Raw genomic sequence first — 20351 nt, forward strand, 5'->3', positions numbered from 1 at the left:
AAATGTAAACATGTATATTGAGTATAGATATAAATATTTATATTAAATATAGATATAAACATTTACATTGAATAGAGATATATAAATATACACTCATCCATCCAGGAATACATATAGAATACATGAGTTCCTTCAGGATTCAAAAGAGGGACTTCCTGTCATTTGTCACTTGCAAAATAAGCACCTGCTGCTCATATCCAATCAAGCTCTGCCCTAGGGTGACCTGTGTATTGAGCTCTGTCTTGCACTCTTGAGGGAGGGTCTATTATACTAGCTCTTTCCTCTAAGACCCAGAAGTCATATATCTTCCACGAGCCAGGGGACTTGGGAATAAGAAAGTCTTGCCAATTGGAGACTTTAGTTGAATTCAGTGAGGTAGATTAGTGTCGTTTCTTGGAGTCCTGAAGGACTCTGGGGCCTTCCACACAGCCTATCATATCATTCCTTGTAAATCCATTAGCCGTACAGACTATGTCACTTCTCAAGGCTTCTTTAGTGTCTCTCTCCCTCTCTAAATCGCACAGGTTTCCCAGGGCGCCAGGTATACTAACAACAGTCATGACAATCGCAACCACCACCATAATAGCAGTTAATACTATATCACAGAAAAGATCTTTCGTACTTATTATCTCATTTTAATTGTCTTGCCTTATGTTGGTAGGGATCTTGCTTTTGTTGATAGCTGCCTACTTTATTCACTACTTCTCCTCCCCTTTATAAAGTAACCAAGTGGCTACTTTCCAGCCATTACTAAAATCCTTAAGTCTGCCAAGAGAAGAAACCTCTTTGCTGGGTTATGTAGCACATTATATAGCATTGTCAATTCCCAGGTACATACTCTTCTATATTGCTTTCTCTTTCATCATAAGTGACACAGTTACTGTAATTGCTTGGTGAGCATCTGGAAGTAACATTAATAATGATGATAATAATGACCTCATAGGATGTATAATTTGGGGGTTTAAAGAACATTTACAAGCTTATTGTGTCATAGTTAATGATGAGGTGCCAAGTTTTCTTGCCACCACCCTTTCCCTTGGTATTTCCTGCTTGGATCAGAGAACTAATTATAGTCAACGGTACCCCATTCTAAACCATATGGTAGCATAAAGATATTGAACTGTTTGTGTGTTGTTTTCAAGACAATTTATTAATGTTGTTTTGCATTTGTCTAAAAAATGTGTATAATGTAATTATTTAGTGTTTATTTTATTGTGTGTACCTTCTACTCAGAGGGTTGGCATTATTGTTCCTAACAGTGGCGGATACAAGCAGATCATGCCTTATGACCTCTACCATCCCCTTCCTCGGTACGTAAATCAATCGTCCTGCTGCTAGAACTAGTCAATCCATCTTCTGCTTCTTTCGTATGTGCATAGAGATTTTGTGTTTTTCTGTCAAAATAAAATGGTAGGTAGTATGTTTTGCAAGCCATCCTGAGCTCTGCTTTCGAGTAATACTGGCCCGCTCAGACTGAAGCCTGTCATTCAAAAACCATTTTAAGATAGGCTCGCGTCACATTAGAGTGGACACAGTAATTCGCTCTGATTAGGTTCAGTGGATGGGTTTATGTTATGTCTTTCTTTCACTCCCTTTGTCCTTTTCTGAATTTCCTCTGCAATTGGACCCTAGTCACTAAAGCCCTGTTGCCAACTGCTAAACAAACATTGCCTGGAGTATTACCACAATACCATCCATGTGGAACTCCAGATGTGGTACTTCTCCGAATAGGGGCTTTAGATATCCTCCTTTTGTTCCAAAGTATGATAATTAAGTTAAAAAAAGGCAGGATTTTGGGGTTTTTTAAATATTCTTATTGTTCAGAAAGTTTGAGGGACTTTGTTTTTCAAAACATTTTAAAATTCCATGTTCTATGTTGCTTTTTTAAAGCTACAGTAGCTCTGTAAAACTAGAAAAAATAATGAAAGTTTTTTTTTAAAGAACTTGTTCTCTTTATTAATATATTTATAAGAAAACAGGAGAAGCTGAAAAATATGCGAGCTGCTGAGTGTATTATCAGCCACACTGGAAACAGCTCCCCAGGTAGCGGGAATTAGCATTGGGTTTGAAATAACCACCGTGGGAGGAGAGACCTTTGCTCCATTTTCCGGGCTCATTAGGTCTTCAGGGAGTCAGCTGCTTTTTAGAACCCAGGGCTTAAAACAGATTGCAAACATAGTAGTTGAAAATAATCCACAATAGTTTGCTCAGTCTCAAACTAAACAAAGCCTGGGATGTAATTTTATTGTGAACTATAAAATAAAGCAAAATTTGATTGAAAATCTCCAAATACTTAATGAATTAGAGTCCCAGTAGAGCAGTGATGGCGAACCTTTTGAGCTCGGCGTGTCAGCATTTTGAAAAACCCTAACTTAACTCTGGTGCCGTGTCACATATAGAAATTTTTTGATCTTTGCAACCATAGTAAAACAAAGACTTATATTTTTGATATTAATTTTATATATTTAAATGCCATTTAACAAAGAAAAATCAACCAAAAAAATGAGTTCGCGCGTCACCTCTGACACACGTGTCACCTCTGACACACATGTCATAGGTTCGCCATCACTGCGGTAGAGGCATTTAGGGCCATCTCGTCCAGCTCCCCAATGATGTTTCATTCTCCCATTCTTTCCCCCAAATCACACCAATCATATATAGAGACATATGTTTATACAAATATGCATAGATGTGTATCTAATGCATATGTATTCACACATGTATATACATACCAGTTGTGAAGCTACTTCAACAATACATTAGTTTTCATATATCAGTGCAAGTTGTCATCCAGTCTCTACTTAAACACTTCCAGTGATTGACAGGGAGCTCACTTTTCACCATTTAATGGTAGCAGTGGAGAGGGGCTTTTATATTATATATAATTGTGTGTTTGTTTTTAAATTCTTCCACTTAGTAGTCAGCTCTCTCCCACATTCCTATGACTATATTGATAAAGATGATAAATGACTTTAGAATGCTACTGATGTATCATTTTGCTTGTTTGATCCAGAATCAAGCTTATATAGTAAACTCTTCTTGAAAAAAAATAATAGAATGAAAATATAAAAAGATTAATTTAGCTGAGCCAAAACTTCATTTGATTTTAATTTCTTTATCTGTAAAGCAAGACACATGTATGTGCTTATGTGAAGGCTGTGTATTTCATGATAAAAACAAAGTTGGGTGTCAGAGTGAGTGAGCAACATCAAGTTTATGTTTTTTCTGTAATGGCACTCCTAAATTTCTTGAATATCTATGCTCTCTTTTGTTTATAATTTTTTGGTATGCCTCAAACCTGTCTTAGGTTAAACTTGATTTCTTCTGTATTTGGCTTTTCTCCAAAAGCCTGAAGCCAGCAGTCACAGTAGCAGCTTGAGATGAGCCTCCCTGATGTCCATTTGCACCTGTCCTGTGCACACATTGGCCTGTCCGTGCATCACAGGGGTAAAAGGCAATTAGCAAGTGGACTACAGTTCTTATTTCTTGCACTTCTGTTACTGAACTAATTCTAAAGTTAGATATTCTGCTTTATTTATAAAGTCTTAGTAAATGGAAGCCACAATATGTTTTCATTTCATAAGAAGAATTGAAGCTCAGAAAAGTTTCTCAGATGGAAGCAGAAGGCCTCAATTATTGGAATTATTTAAATGGGCTTACGACCACACTGTCAACACAAAACACAATTAGTGACTTTTTATTTTTTTGTTTTTGCTTTCGGTTTTTACTATAACACGTATCTGAACAGAATATAAGAATGTAACCTGATAGCCCTGACCGGTTTGGCTCAGTGGATAGGGCGTCAGCCTGCAGACTCAAGGGTCTCGGGTTCGATTCCGGTCAAGGGCATGTACCTTGGTTGCGGGTACATCCCCAGCAGGGGGTGTGCAGGAGGCAGCTGATCGATGTTTCTCTCTCATCGATGTTTCTAACTCTCTGTCCCTCTCTCCCTTCCTCTCTGTAAAAAATCAATAAAATGTATTTAAAAAAAAAAAAAAAAAAAGAATGTAACCTGATAAATTATCCTTCATTCATAATTACTATGTGCAACTTGTTCACGTCATTCTTAATTTTGAGAAGTTCTTAAACTAAACACACTGTGTGTTTAACAATGAAAAGCCAAAGGAGTTAAAATATATGATATATGAAAATTCATTTTTTATTTTTCCAGAAAAAGATTCTTGGACATGCTTTTCTTTTTCTTTTTTAAATATATTTTTTATTGATTTCAGACAGGAAGGGAGAGGGAGAGAGACAGAAACATCAGTGGTGAGAGCGAATCATTGATCAGTTGTTTCCTGAATTCCCCCTACTGGGGATCAAGCCCACTACCTGGGCATGTGCTCTGATCAGGAACCAAACCATGACCTCCTGATTCATAGATTGAAGCTCAACCATTGAGCCACACAGGCCAGGCTACTTTTTTTTTTTTTTAATCCAAGCACTTATCTGGTCCCTGTATAAAGATACATCTCTCACCTTTTGTTATACATTCTTTAAAGCACCCAGTCATGCTTTGCTTTGAAATTCCTCCTAATACTATTGTTATGCAAGGATTCATTTGATAATTTTTCCCATATAGAACTATAGTTGCATGCTGTAACCATACTATAAATTCTCAGAATAATATTAGCATCATTTGTCTTTCTGTGGCTACTGACATGGAAAAGGATACTTATGACTGTTCATGAAATTACACTCTGGATCAGGCCCCAGTGTTGAGACAGAAATTAATCACTCGCTCTTTAGAAGGGTCAAGTTTAGGGATGTTAAAGTACCAATTAAAACATGTGCTCCTTTTATGGCATCTTAATGTTCTAAGAGATTAAAGTACATTCAATAACATATTCCCACTTCACTGTCAGGTCAAATCCAAGGCGAGCATGTACTTCTATATGCAGCCCCGTTTCAGTCTGAATCGGACCTGTTTTCCACCTCCTGAGGGAAGCTCTCCAGAGAGCTGTGGAGACAAATGAGGACTGGTCTTACCTTTCTGGAAGAGAAACACGCCACAGCGCTGCTTCATTCTCTTGAAAGGGATCAGAAAGTTTCCTAAGGGCTAAACTGAGGGCCTCAGTTTCCCCATAACATTTTCTTTTGAGGCTCCTGGGGAAATGTGCATAGGAAAATATTGTATTTGGCAACAAGTTTAGGCCGTTCGCAGTGGAGATAATAGTTGTTGCCTAGACTTGAGCAGTACAAAGAAAATGTGGAGGAAAATTCTCTGTTAAACACACATTATACAGTCTCGTGCACAGGAGAAGTCAGGATCACATGTACATGAAATCCTACTTAGAGAATAATTTCTGTCTCCATACTATACCTGTGCAATATTTTGTGTTTTTTAAAGAAGTTTTTATTTATTTTCAGAGAGAGGAAGGGTGAGGGAGAGAGAGAGACAGGGGTGTGAGAGCAAAACATCAATCTGCTGCCTCCAGATTGACCCTTCGGTGCACAGGATGTCACTTCAGCCAACTGAGCCACACTGACCAGGGCCACTTGTGCAATATTTTTAAATTTAACTATTCAAGTGGATTAACTTGGTGATACGTTGAGTTGCTCTCATTAAAATGATATCTCTCCTAATTCTAAGAGAAATCTTAAAGTTCCTCGGCAGTCCTCATCAGCAAGCAGAATATATGCAAGAAAGACAAGCTCAGTTCCAATGTTTCTATTTTTTTAAATTCTATACTCTCTATATCTATAGGAGGAGGGAAAAGGATTAGCAGATATCTCTCTGCATCTGCTCCCAAATGCTTCAGAGCTATGGGCAGATCTGAAGGATCAACGGGATTCTCTTAAACGTTATGGATAATATTGTTATTTTCTCCATTACTTACCTGTATTTCTAGATTCCAATGCCATTAACCTTCCAACCGAAACCAAACTTCTTTATTGGGGGAATGCTAACTGCTAGTATCCCTCAATGGAACAAGTAGGTATTACCTGTACTAGCACGTTTGCTCCTTAGTGTAACGATGGCACAGTTTGGACTTCAGAATTGTGCTGAATCCATGTACAGGGTAATCGCAAAGCTGATGATTATAGAAGCAAGAGAAAGTGTTCAGTTTACCTTGATCTTTCATGAGCTTCTTGTGTAAAAGAATCCGGAAGCTTAGTAATAAAGTATTGCAATGAAAATAAAAAGTGTCAGCCCAGGTGCAAACTATATAGTGTTAATTGATTAATCAATTTTAGTCTTGACATAAATATTTAATGATTTAATAACATATATTTCTATATTCAGAATATATATTTATAAAACATAACATACACACATGTAAAACGTGTATTAAAACTAGAAGAAGAAAGACTGAACAGCTCTCTTTTCTTTAAAAATATATATATTTTTTTATTTCAGAAAGAGAAACATCAATGATGAGAGAGAATCATTGATTGGCTGCCTCCTGCATGCCTCCTACTGAGGATTGTGTTGCTCTCATTAAAACTATATCTCTCTTAATTCTAAGAGAAATCTTAAAGTTCCTCAGCCCTGACCAGGAAGCGAACCATGACCTCCTGGTTCATAGGTTGACGCTCAACCACTGAGCCATGCGGGCCAGGTGAACAGCCCTCTTTTGAGTAAGTAACAGACAACACAGATATCTCTGTGGACAGCTCTCAAAACAGTAATTTCTTACATTTGTGTAGGGCTTCAAGGTTTACAGGGCACTGTTGCCAACATTGACTCCTTTTCTCTTACTCATCAGATTTCAGGCAACAGATGGCTTTTAGCTCTCTGGACCATAGCTTCTCAGAACCCGATGGCCCCAATAGGCACTGGGATTGGGGTTGGTTCAGAAAGGTCACTAAGGAGGTTTGGCAATGTGCATGTCTGCCCTGATAACTCCCCTTGCTTCTGTAGGTGGGAGGCCACCCCGTGGACCGCGTGCTCCTCCTCGTGTGGGGGGGGCATCCAGAGCCGGGCAGTTTCCTGTGTGGAGGAGGACATCCAGGGGCATGTCACCTCAGTGGAAGAGTGGAAATGCATGTACACCCCTAAGATGCCCACCGTGCAGCCCTGCAACATTTTTGACTGCCCTAAATGGCTGGCACAGGAGTGGTCTCCGGTAACTGTGCCTTCTTTCTTTGTTCATTAAGAGAATAAGTCCACTCTTCCCTCTCATCACCATGCCCCCGCCGGCTACCCTGTGCAGCTCCCTACTTCTCCTCTTGAAGTGTCTAGAAATCTACCCATTTTCTCCTGGAGTAGGCATGCCCCAAAGCCGGCATCACCAAAAAATGAGTAAACCTAGATCCCTATCTTTCTTCAAGTTTCTTCAAGAAGCCTCTACCACCTCCATGTCCCCTCAAGGACAAGGAGGCACATGCTTGTCAAGAGTAAGTGAGGCCAAATGACTATTCCTGAATCCGTGAAAGAGCTCAGTAGACCTAAAGTTTGGTGTTTTGTTGTGTTTTTCTTTTAAATTTCTTATCCTTTCTCTAGATCGAAAAGGGGATTGAGTGGATTAAAATTAAAGCTATGTATGTCATCCATTGAAAAAAAAGATGCAATAAAAATCACAAAATAGCTGGAAGAGATGAAGTAGAATAACTAAAACAAATACATTCTAGATGTTAGAGAAGATGCTGCAGCAGCTTAAACAAAATTATTTGGATTTGGGGTTTCCTGGCTGCCAGTGCAAAAAGGTCTGAAGTAGCAAGGGAGATAGAAAGATGGGGGGATAAACCCTTGTGCCCTCAGCCACAGAGATGGAAAAAGACTTTTCATTTTAACTAAGTGGCTTTGTGGCAGCAGATCCCAGCTGTGACGTTTCTCTTTTTCTATACTTGCTCCCAGGCGTATAGAACCACTGAGGTGTTGTCTACATCTGGCCATTGAATCAGTTCCTTTAAACACTTTTCTCCATGTCAGTATCATCAATTGGATCAGCCAGGCTGCAACATAAATTAGCTATGATGACAGTTGAAAAAGTTTCTATGTCCGTGTTGGAGCTAGAATTTCCCATATTTTGGACCTACCAATCGTTATCAAAGGGACTTATTAATATTAAAATGCATTGTTAGTCATCAAAATTGAGCACACTCTCTAGTTTCTTCTCTCCTTTTTGCTGCTTGGTTTGGGACTTTGCACAAAGTGGGTGTTGAAGGAATGCTGATTGAGTAATCCAAAACGAAGTGATTGCATCTTCAGCCAGTTGCACCCTAAATAGCCCAATAACATAAAGACCCCATGATGGGTAAGAAGTGGTTTAAGTTCATCAGGAGTCCTTATATACACAAGCAGCCCTTTGAAAAACCTCAGTGGGAAATGGAGAAGAGGAAACAAAGCTTTGCCTGTGAGTCTCCTCTCTCTTGCGTTCTCCTTCTAGTGCACGGTGACATGTGGCCAGGGACTCCGGTATCGCGTGGTTCTCTGCATCAACCCTCGAGGAATGCACTCCGGAGGCTGTAACTCCAAAACCAAGCCCCACATAAAGGAGGAATGCATCATCCCCACCCCCTGCTATAAACCCAAAGGTAACTTGGCAGGTGCTTTTTAGTATGTGTACTCGGTGCTGTTTTAAACTCCTTAGAATATTGTTAAGTATCCCACGTGTTCTTAGTAACTATTCGTTGTAACTTAGACTCTACTAAATGGACTTAACTTTTTAAAAAGATCTTTCCAATAGTCTTGCTTGCAAATTCTTATAAAGCACTACATATTTATATAATGCTCTCCTGAGTCATAAAGTTGTTTGAAGACTGTTGCTGAGGAATATCAGATAGATCTGCATGCCAGGAGATATTATAGAGACATTGTAGAAATATGTGTGGTTTGCTGTCCACTTTGCTGGCTGTTAAAAACAATGCAGTGAATTCTAAGTGTCCATTTTGCTAAGCAGAAAGTACATTGGGAAGCCTCATACCTCAAACAGATGGTCCATTTTGCTAAGCAGAAAGTACATTGGGAAGCCTCATACCTCAAACAGATGAAACAGAAAGCTGTTGCTTTTTATATTAAAAATCAACACATTATGAATGTAGTGGATTCCAGAAACATAATTTGAAATGAAACATTGAAATAAATTAGAATTTAATAGATACTGCAAATAATTTTAAAAAGTAGGCTTTAGAACAGTTCTACCTAGTGAGCAAGATTACAATTATGCTGGACCACTCAGGTTAACATGAATATTAATCTGACTTCTCTGCTAATATTGGTAGAGTCTGTGTCAATGAAGTAGAAAATTCCAAAGTCACAAACCATTCAGAAGTAAAGGACTTTTTATTACAAGCTTCCTCCTATTTTTAATATTGAATAGGATTCCCATTTTCTTCTCAATTTGTTTTCTTAAGCCATTAATTTCTCCAAAAATCAGCTACTATATAGCTCTTTATTATACTACAGTTTTCCCTTGGTAGGAATGAATAGCATTGTGAAATCTAAATTAATGATATAAAAGAAAAGCAAAAGCCTACTGGAAATCCTGATTAATTTTAACTTATCACCTCTCTCTGTAAGCCTTAGTTTCATCTGTAAAATGGGAATAATAACAGTAGCTCCCTTAGAGACCATATGAAGATTTAATGACATATAATGCAAATAGGTTGCTTAGCTCACTGCCTGGCATGTGGTAAGTGTTCTATAAATGTTATCTTGACTATCATTATCATCCTCACATGTGGGAGGAAGTACATCTGACAGGATTCAGTTCAAATAGGCAGGAAAGTACAACGAGCCCACTATTTGTGCCAAGCTGAATGCTTCCTTATTGAAAGGCAGGGATGGCTCGTGCTGTCAGAGATGGCGTCATTGAGTCAATTAGCTGGGAGACGCGGACTAGTTGTTAAATGATGGTTAAAATAACAGTCTGTATGTCATATGTGAAATTAACAACCTGTTAATTTTTAAATGTTTTAAATCAATATTTGCTTATATTTAAGTTAACAGGTTATTTTTTTGTTGTTATTCACTGTTATTTTTAACAAATTTTAGCTAATAGGCCATATGTTAGGCAAAAAACACTGTAGTAATTTCACCAAATGTCAATAAATATTACATATCTACAACTATAGTCTACATATGTAAATCCAAGGGTCACCACTAGTAAACAGTGTTTGGCAAATGATTAGCATGTGATCACACCGCATCACCCAGGGTAGATGTTTCTGTTGCCATGTGGCGTGACTTTTGCAGTAGTTTTAATTGGTGCCAGCCGATGTGCCCACGTGTGTTAAGTCACGCCCCAGCCGCGTGCATTTGTTAACTCACAGTGACTGGTGAATGCACGCATTTACTAGACCTATTCAGAGTAAGTTTAAAATGATTGCGATATATAGAGAAAACTTTTCTATGAGGTTAAACTTTTCACACATACTTAATTTTTATTACACAAATGCATCTACATAACTAAAAACAGGTAAACTAATTGGCCAATTTTTTAACAGACACATTCAGAAAATCTACTTTATTATATAATGGGCTTTCAGCTTTCACGGACACCCCCTTGCCCGAATTAGTCTGTTATATCGAGGTTTTCCTGTATATAGGTACCGTATTGCTGCGTCTAAAATGTTAGCCAATCTTTTGGGCTTTGGCAGTTTTATATTTCTCACTCGCATTGTTTTCTGACCATAAACAATTGCTACACATAGAAGACAAGAAGCGATGCCCTAACTTAAAATAGTCAATTAGTCATTAGCTCTGTCTTTACCAAACCACTTCAGAAAAAGAAAAGCAGTTTGTGGTTAAGTATCAGAAATAAAATTGGGATTTTCACAACTAAGTAGTGAGTCTGGCTCTACTTAAGCATCATTAAAATGCTATATAATTCTATGGTGGATGCCTATATAGACATTTCTTTCATCTTTGCAATTATATGTTATAAAATGGTGATAGAGCTTCACTGGCTTATACTATAAAGCAAATATGCCTATAAATGACCCTCATAAAATATGTCAGAATGGAAATCTTGGCAGTTACTTCTGTAGGAGCAGTTTTAATCTCCCTCTTTCTTTTTCTCCACAATTTCTCCCCAGGAAGTAGTTAGGAAGCTTGTTCTGAATTGTTTGGCCAAAGCTACAGAAATAGGTGAAACAAGTCAAATCATGGGTTATTATCCTTCAGTTGCTCATATTCCAATTGTCAGTGAGCCTTGGGGTGTATAGTGAATGAATCGGATATCTGAAGCAATGGTTTGTAAATATCAGAGTGGCAGTTCTGTTTGGTTTTGACAATATGGCATAGATCACACTCAGACAAAGGCAAAAGAAAAGCAAATTAGAATTTATGAAAGTAACACGGTATAATTTTTTGTTCTTTGTGTTTGTTTTAAAAGGTAAATATTTTTTTAAAAAAAGGTAAATATTGCTCTATCTTTTCAACAGAAAATAGTGAAAAGATACTTTGATGATATATTGAGCTAGTGCTCCTAGAGTTATAACTTTCATGATTATATATATATATATATATATATATATATATATATATATATTGCTCTTCAACATAATAGGGGGAAAACATACACAGTATTATTAAACATGTTAAAATCACATTCTTTTTTTCTGGATATAATCATCATCAGAGGCAGAAATTTACCTAAAAACATTATTTGCAGTTATCAACATAGCTGTGGGTAATGCAAACTCAAGAGCTAGTGGGGGTTCTAACCTCATCTCTTTTATGTTCATACATTTAATTCTCAGAGAAAGTTCCGGTAGAGGCCAGGGCGCCATGGTACAAACAAGCTCAAGAGCTAGAAGAAGGAGCTGCTGTGTCAGAAGAGCCCTCGTAAGTTTGAAAACCACAAGTTGTTTTGCTCTTGCGGCCGATCGGGGTAAAGAAGGCCGTGTCTCGCTGGTTGTGGCTTTCCTAGGTTCTGAACTAAGTGCAGCCCTCTTGCCAAGCGTGAAGTGAGGCTCTGGGCTGTCAGCTTGGAGATCCATCCGTTTCAAAGTGCTTCTCAGAACAGGACTGCTCCCTAAATGCTTGTCCATCTTGAAGTAAAAAAATGAAAGGGTAGTGCCTACGCTATTCTCCAAAATCTGACTTCCTCTTTCCCAAGAGGCCAACTGTGACAAGGCCCAGCCGATGATGACATAGATTTGAGGTAGAAGCCTGGGCAGCTTTCACACTCCTTATCGCTCAGCTTTGCGATATAGCCACTCGCAAAAAATAAAAGTGAGTGGGATGTATGTGAGGGCAAAGGAAGTTGATTAGCATTTCCTTTCTCTTTCCTGCGATCAGATGGATACCAGGTCTTTGCCTCACCTGATCACGGTCTCATTTCTGCTCAGTTATATCAAGGCCATCAAATTTGTAACACCACTAGGCACAAATTTTTCACAGAAAAGAACGGTTCGTCCACTGGGTAACACATTTCGTACTTCACAGGACAATAAGCAAAACACAGATTGTTTCTGTACCATAAAGTTACCACAGCACCTTTTTCTACTTCTCTGAGAAAAGGCTTTAAGAAAGAATGCCTGACCACTGCAGAGCTTGGGAGAAGAGGCAGTGGCTAAAGGTCACAGTGCCACACTTTTCTTTTCCTTTCTCTCCTGCCAATACCGGGCTTGGCAGGCCTTCTTGCTGCTGAAGAGGGAGAAAGCAGTTCATTTTAGACCAATATTAAGTCTTTAATCCACTAAGGTCCAGGCTAAGACACTATGTAATTGGAGCCAGTTACTCCTTACATAGCCTCTTAAATGTTGAAAACCAGGTATGTATTATTTTACCTAAATAATATCTGTATTAATACATTAAAAATGTATTATTTTACCTAAATAATGACACTCTATTTTGTCATTTAGTGTAACCCTACATGGAATATTGTATTATGACCAATGTTAAATAGCACAACAAAGTTAAAATTAAATCCAGACATTTTGCATCCATAATTAAACATCCTTCCCATTATTAGACACCTCTCAAATGAAGGCTGGAAGAAGCATTACCTATGCTCAGCCATATTTTATAATGAGTATTTTCCACTAAAGGTCTGTTTAAGATGCATTACGTTTAACTTTAATCTTAATAAAATTCTTAAAGTAGTTAAACATATACTTTTAGCCACTGGAACCCCAGCCATATATTAGATTATTAAATTTTATTCTCAGTGTAATGGAATTGCCATCTTGGCATGATTAATCTGAACTGAAGTCGATTGTAATTGGAGTGCTGGTGCCAGGTACAGGAAATGTATACTATTATACTCAGAACAATTACTTTTATACCAAAATGAAATAAATGACAGCTTTAGGATAATGTAGTGAAAGGTATATGGTTTCCACACTTGAATACACTTTACAAGTTCAGTGCACCGAACCGTAGGAAAGGTCCAACGTGTCACATTATATTTTTTATTGATTTTGAATTTAAAAAACATAATTTTGCATGGGCTTAATTCTTTCTCTCTCTTTTTTAACCACATGACTAGTTTGTAAATGTATGTAACAACCTATAATTACTCTCCATAGCATAATGAAAAAATGACATACTGTCAGCAAGTCTTCTCTTCCCACACCGATGAGACTCGCATTGCTTAAATTAAACTGTAACGTTCAGAAGCTGTGGCTGTCACTTCTGCGACAGAGAAGCAGGAACAGTGGCCCAGAACTATTATCTCTCACATTGGCTCCAGTTAACCTAGACAATTCTGTAGTAAAACAGCAAATATCATTTATTTCCCCTTATTTAAAATAAAACCAGTATCACTAGCCTGTCTCATTAAATAATGTAGGGAAAGACTTTAGTGTATGGAGATACTATTATTGAATATTAGATATTTTTGGTAACCCCCAAATGAAAAGAATAATTGGTTAGCACTCTGGCCAAAAACATGTTGGAAAGCAACCACTGTAAGATATGACCTGCCAAGGAATAACTAAAATTTTCTAGAACAGAGGTTTGTGCTGGTAGTGCCGGTTCACTAAACTGACGCTATACAGAAGATGCAAATACATATGCCAGTCTCCTGGGAAGGCTGGACTAAGTACTGTGATTGGGTCACGTTGTGGCAACGCACTTAATATATTGAGATCCATGTTATCAAGCTGCAGCCTCATTCAGAAATTATTTTAGACTTTGATTGCTTTTTCCTCAGCAACAAACTGGTTTATTTATGCCGCACTTGATTTATACGGTCCCAAGGTAGGAATGTAGTAATGAATGGATTGCTTTGACATAAGAGTTGATTTCCTAACCCACTTGTGGGAGTCAGACCCTCTAACTGATTTTTCACTGGTGGCCATGGTTTCTCTTGATTCAGGCACATGTTTTTTATCAGATTTGCCTAACAAACATCAGCAAGAATGTTTAAGCAAGGTAGTTTTGATTCTCTCTACTGAACAGGACAGTGTGAACAAGGTCCAACCCTAAGACATGTGAGATGTGAGCCAATAAAGTCGGTCAAGCATAGACAATCTTATGAATAAGACATCCTTGCTTCCGAGAATGTCCGCTGAGGAATCCACAGAAATCCCTGCTACCCGATTCACACAGAAAGCATTATGGTTAGAGACAGATTTCTACAACTAAGCAGATTCTGGGAGCGTTGCATTTTTCTGAAGAGAAGAGAGTGCCATTCTAGCACTAGAAAGAGGGAGGTGGAATATGACTAATGGACTTCCCCTCTGCTTTGATTTGAACTCCTTCTGAATTTGCCTCCAGCTGATGAGAGTATTGTTAGGTTTAGAACGTGTCGTGTAAAATACCAGATTGAGCCCAGTTGATGGCCTCCTCTGACAAATATGTGGGAGTTGCTTTCTGGGGATGTTTTTAAACTCTCAAAATTTTACTTTTATTTGGTGAGGGATCAGAACTACAATGTGGTAGAAGAGTTATATTTATGAATCAGGTGAGAGCTAAAGAAATTATCGACTTGAGTTCCAACCTTTTTTCCCCCTTACTTTCAGTCTTTGTTGAGATGTAAGTGTAAATATTACAACCACCTCAAGCCAAGTGAATGTTATGAATACTTTAACAGCTTAATTTCTTTTTTCTTTGTTTTTAATCCTCACCCAAGGGGTGAGGATATTTTTTCCATTGATTTCTAGAGAGAATGGAAGAGAGGGGGTCGGGGAAATGAGAGAGAGAGAGAAAGAGAGAGAGAGAGAGAGAGAGAGAGAGAGAGAGAGAGAGAGAGAGCAATGTGAGACAGACACATTGATTGGTGGCCTCCTTTAGGCACCCAGGTCAGGGATTGAACCTGCAACCCAGGTATGTGCGTTTGACCAGCAATCAAACCTGTGACTCTCTGGTGTGCAGGTCGATGCTGTAATCACTGAGCAATGCTGTCCAGGTTGAGAGCTTAATTTCTTGAGCCAAAAATGATACTATGGTGACCTCTAGAACATGAAAAGACATAGTTCGTCTACTATTGCTATACAGGGAGTTAATAAACTGGCCTTTTTAAAAAGCCTAATCTAACTAAAAGAAATTATTCGTTTCCTTAACTCCTCAGGCCACTAAGGCCACCAATGCCCTAGACAGTGTCATGTGTTAAGAAGGAAGGTGTAAGGAAAAGGTATGGCCTGCATACTCCAGACACTTGGCTTTCTCTCTCCAGGCTTTCTGCTCTCCCAGCCAAGGCATTCCAGGGAGAGGCAGGGAGGACTGACTAAGTGGGCATCTAGGTAGTGAGGTTCCTCCCAGATTTATTTCAGATGCTGGGAGTTCTGCTTGGATGGCTCAGAACAAGCAAAGGTGATTCCTTTGGGCACTACATGATCAGCATAGTCATTTGTCCAGCCATCCCTCCAGCAAACCCTGGCACACAGGTGGAAGGCCATACCGGTGCCATCCTCTTGAAAGTAGGATTGAGTGGTCCTGCGTGCCGTGAGCTTGCACTTAAGAAATCTTGAGTTATCTCACTCAATTTTCAGTTAGCAGCTTTACTACAGAGTTGGGAAACATTCGGCACAGTATGCAGGCCTTAAACATATTGCCATAAATAACCTTAGTGTGAGCCATTTCAAAAAGGAAGAGGAAGGAGGCAAGCAAGCAGGCAGAAGGCAGCAGTAATATCTGGATGCCAGATGGCATCAGCTTAGCAATGGGGCTGATTCAGTAAGAAGCAAAGGAAAATTCCTGCCATGCTTCTGTATGAACAGAACCCACAAAGAATTAGGTCCAGAAAGAAAAGCTGATAGAGTCGCCATGGCGATCCTATAGTCCTGAAATGCCGTGTTTACCTTGTTGGAAATAGCATCTAGATGTATAATATTTAGGCATATGTTTACATTAATCCATATTTATATTCAGTACTAGAGGCCCGGTGCACAAAAATTTGTGCACTCGGGGGGAAGGAGGGGTCCCTCAGCCCGGCCTGTGCCCTCTCGCAGTCTGGGACCCCTCGGGAGATAACAACCTGCTGGCTTAGGCCTGCTCCCGGGTGGCAGAGGGCAGGCCCAATCCCTAGGTGCAGCCCCTGGTCGGGCTCAGAGCAGGGCCGATTGGGGAGTTGGGGCACCACCCCTGTCATGCACAGAGCAGGGCGGATCAGGAGGTTGCGATGCCACCCTCAGTCACGCTCAGGGTAGGGCTGATTGGGGGGTTGGGGCACCGCCCCCTGTCACACTCAAGGCAGGGTCGATGGGGAGATTGTGGTACCACCCCCTGTCACGCACAGAGCAGGGCCAATCAGGGGGTTGGGGCGCTACCCCCTGTCACACACAGAGCAGGGCTCATCAGGGGGGTTGGGGCTCTGTACCCTGTCACGCACAGAGCAGGGCCGATCAGGGGGTTGGGGCGCCACACCCTGTCACACTAAGGGCAGGGCCGATGGGGAGGTTATGGCTCTACCCCGTGACACACAGAGCAGGGCCCGTGGCGGAAGGGGCGGGTGAGTTTGGGGCGCCACACCCTGTCACACACAGAGCAGGGCCGATCAGGGGGTTGGGGCACCGCACCCTGTCATGCTGATCCCGGTGCCGGGAGGCCTCGCGGCTCCGCTGATCCCGGTGCTGGGAGGCATAGTACCCTTTTACTATATAGGATAGAGGCCTGGTGCATGTGTGGGGGCCGGCTGGTTTGCCCTGAAGGGTGTCCTGGATCAGGGTGGAGGTCCCCACTGGGGTGCCTGGCCAGCCTGGGTGAGGGGATGATGGCTCTTTGTAGCTGGTCACACACCCTTCAGGGTGGGGGTCCCCACTGGGGTGCCTGACCAGTCTGGGTGAGGGGCTGAGGGCTGTTTTCAGGCTGGCGGGTGACAGAAGCTCCCAACTGCTCCTTTTTTTCTTTTTTTTTTTATTCTGGGCCAGCTTTAGCTCTGAGGCTCCAGCTCTTAGGCCTCTGCTGCTGAAAGCAGGTATATGGTTTGTTTGGGTTCTATTATTGAAACATTGTATCAACTCCAGCTCTGAGATCCCGGCTCGCTGAAAGCAGGTTTCTGGGGTTTTGTTTAGCTTCTATATTTGTTACAATGTTTCAAACTGCAGGCTCAGAGGCCGGCAAGGCAGGCGGGGACCGTTGGTTTCCTCCGTCACTGAAGCAAGCAAGCCTCATGTTAGTTTCAAGCTGCCTGGCTGCCAGCCGCCATCTTGGCTGGCAGTTAATTTGCATATCGCCCTGATTAGCCAGTGGGAAGGGTAGCAGTTGTACGCTAATTACCATGTTTCTCTTTTATTAGATAGGAAGTTGTCTGAGAATGTGGATGGTTTAACTTGGTGGTTAGAATTTGAATTCATATTTTAAGAGAAGAAAAGTGTGCCTAGAAATGTTAATTATGTGACATGTGTTTTTCCCTCAAAGAATATTTAGGGAATCAAACATTCATAATAGATCCTAATAGTTTGTTTTTTTATATCCTCACAAGGTGCCTGAATTACATTCTCTTTGTGTATTTCAGGCCACAGAAAATAAAAGGAATTATACACACACACACACACACACACACACACACACACACAGATCTATTTTTTAGGAATCAAGAGTCATCTCACCTAAGATCGAGAAATTTAAACACTATTTGCAGATCATTAAACCAACATAAAGGAGGTTTAGCAGAACAGGGCTGAGCATTAGAATTACAAGATTTAAAAAAAAACACAAAAGCGTTTTATTTTGAGGACTGGCATGTGGCAGAGCTAAAGCCTCATCCTGGCCAAATGGAAGCAGCCTTTACACCTGCAGTAGTCGTGACCTCTCACTTCCAATTCCTTCCCTCCTTACTGTGTTTTAGATGACTCAGGAGAGTCACTGGACCTGCTAATTGTTCACACCTCCTAATGAAAGAAGCTCTATATATATAAAAGCCTACGTGACAGGCTGACCTTTCAACTGGCCGACTGGTAGCTATGATGCACACTGACCACCAGGGGGCAAACAGTCAACACAGGAGCTGCTGAGCAGTGATAACTTGGCAGCTGTGGTTCTCGTGTGACGCACCCAGGGCCAGAGAGGCGGGAGCCTGATTCTGGGGTGCGTCATCCGAGAACTGCCCTCTCACAATCCGGGAACCCTGGGGCGATGTCAGAGAGCCGTTTTTGGCATGATTCCCGCAGGCCAAGCTGAGGGACCCCCCCCCCCCCCGTGCAAGAATCCGTGCACTGGGCCTCTAGTTTGCTCATAAATCACATGCTCTCTGCCATTATTTGTACCAGGTGCAGATCCTATCAAAATAAACCCAATAGTCCTTGTCCTCAAGTAACCTGGAGTGTATTCTTATCACAGAATAATAGGGTTGTGATCAAAGTGTTGAGTGTTGGCCAGTTATCTACAGATTGAACAAATGAGCTAGTTGTTTTTAAAGAAATGCCATTTGATGTTTGGGTATGCACGGTGTGATAGTGTTATAGATTCAAAAATGAATGGTGGCGAATTATTTATTGAATTTCCAAATTATATTCTTCATTACGGTATGTCCTTCTGAGCTAAAATATCAGAATAGTTAAGCTAGGACATGGTAATTCACGCATCTGAGAAATAAATGAGAGTAAAATGTAATATACACTGAAAGGGCTTGGAGAGGGGATGTTTATGACAACTGATGTTTGGCAGATTATGATAGAATTTATTTGACTCTGACTTTGACTCCAAAATTGGAACTTGAGGAACGATTATTGGATCTTTTCATATGTAAATGACCAGATATTTTGTATACATATATGTACCGCAGTGATTCCTACCTTTATGTTGATCACAGAGACTTTCCTAAAATGTGAATTTTTTTTTCAGATACACCATGCTGCCAACTCTATGAGTTGGTGAGGGATGAGTCTGTGTATTTATGTGCTCAAACAAGGATACAGCCTTACCGGGATCAAAGTACAAAAGCAGTTTAATTATTGATCATACTTCCATGCAGAGCAGCAGTGAGTGCAGTGGTGAGAAGTGTGTGTTCCACCACCCAAACTCACTCCTGCCTGAATCACCATACATGGCAATATTCATATGATGTGTCATCAAATTGTGCACTTGCAACATATATAATTTTATTAACCAATATCACCTCGAGAAATTCAATAAAAATTTTTAAAAAGATCATATCCAATATAGCTAAAGCATTTAGATATATAATAATTTTCTTCCTAAATAAATTATTAATTTGCTTGGAAAAAAGAAGTGTGGACTCCAGTGACAGACCGCCTGGGTGTTAATTTTGAATCCCCCACTAACAACAGGGGACCCTGCGCAAGTCACTTAATCCTGTGGGCTGCAATTCCCTCAGTTGTGAAATGAGCATAATAATAGACATGTTGTGAAAATTCACTTAATATTGTATATGTAAAGCACCTGGTTAGGAGGAAGCTCTCTATATATGTTAACCATGGTTATGATTGAGCCCTTTTCAGCATCGTTCATCTTCCTAGAGAACTTTGAAGGGAGTAAAAATGTACAATAGTCACCATTTACAAATAGCTTCATACATGTCGTATCTAATGGTGTGTGAGAGCAAGAAGGTACAATTTAACTCCACATTAAGCTAGTGGTTTCCCAGCTAACACCAACTGCTTCTCTGCTATACCTCTGAGGTTCTTTGAGGACTTGCTTTTTAAGCATCACACTTTGAATTTAGCTCACAATTTATTCTAAAGGACAAAGGTTCGTTGTCTTTATTTGAATAAAAAGGGATCTATAGGGAACTGCAAACATTAATAATAAACGTTTAGAAAATGCTTAAGTGGAAAAGCATCCTCTCAACTATGAGTTAAATGCAGTTGATCTCTGCAGGTTGCTCCCAGCATGCACCAAGACAGAAAAATCAATCACAAATTCAAGAGAACAGACAGAGCCATTTTTACGTAGTCACTGGAAAAGCCTTTAATGCAAACCCAGAAGTTCTACATGTGTCATCTCTCCTACTGTCTCCACTTATTGCTCATTCTGTAGCTACTTTCAGAAAGCTAAATCTGAACTATTGCTCAGCTGAGCCCTAGAGAGTGACAAAGATAAATGAATGGGATCC

General features: G+C 40.1%; 1 protein-coding gene across 5 annotated transcripts in view; it reads left to right on the forward strand.

The window, feature by feature from the left end:
* Positions 1 to 20351, forward strand: part of ADAMTSL1 (ADAMTS like 1) — a 900799-nt gene that overhangs the window by 674343 nt on the left and 206105 nt on the right. For 4 of the 5 annotated variants that reach the window (XM_036331231.1, XM_036331234.1, XM_036331233.1 and 1 more), the window contains 4 exons: positions 1260 to 1310; positions 6866 to 7070; positions 8334 to 8481; positions 11650 to 11734. In XM_036331231.1, the coding sequence (XP_036187124.1) occupies positions 1260 to 1310; positions 6866 to 7070; positions 8334 to 8481; positions 11650 to 11734 (489 nt within the window). The remainder of the gene's footprint in view (positions 1 to 1259; positions 1311 to 6865; positions 7071 to 8333; positions 8482 to 11649; positions 11735 to 20351) is intronic. The other variant, XM_036331232.1, reaches the window with a different exon arrangement.

The sequence above is a fragment of the Myotis myotis genome, unplaced genomic scaffold (assembly GCF_014108235.1).
Source record: "Myotis myotis isolate mMyoMyo1 unplaced genomic scaffold, mMyoMyo1.p scaffold_m19_p_12, whole genome shotgun sequence".
NCBI classification, from domain to species: domain Eukaryota; kingdom Metazoa; phylum Chordata; class Mammalia; order Chiroptera; family Vespertilionidae; genus Myotis; species Myotis myotis.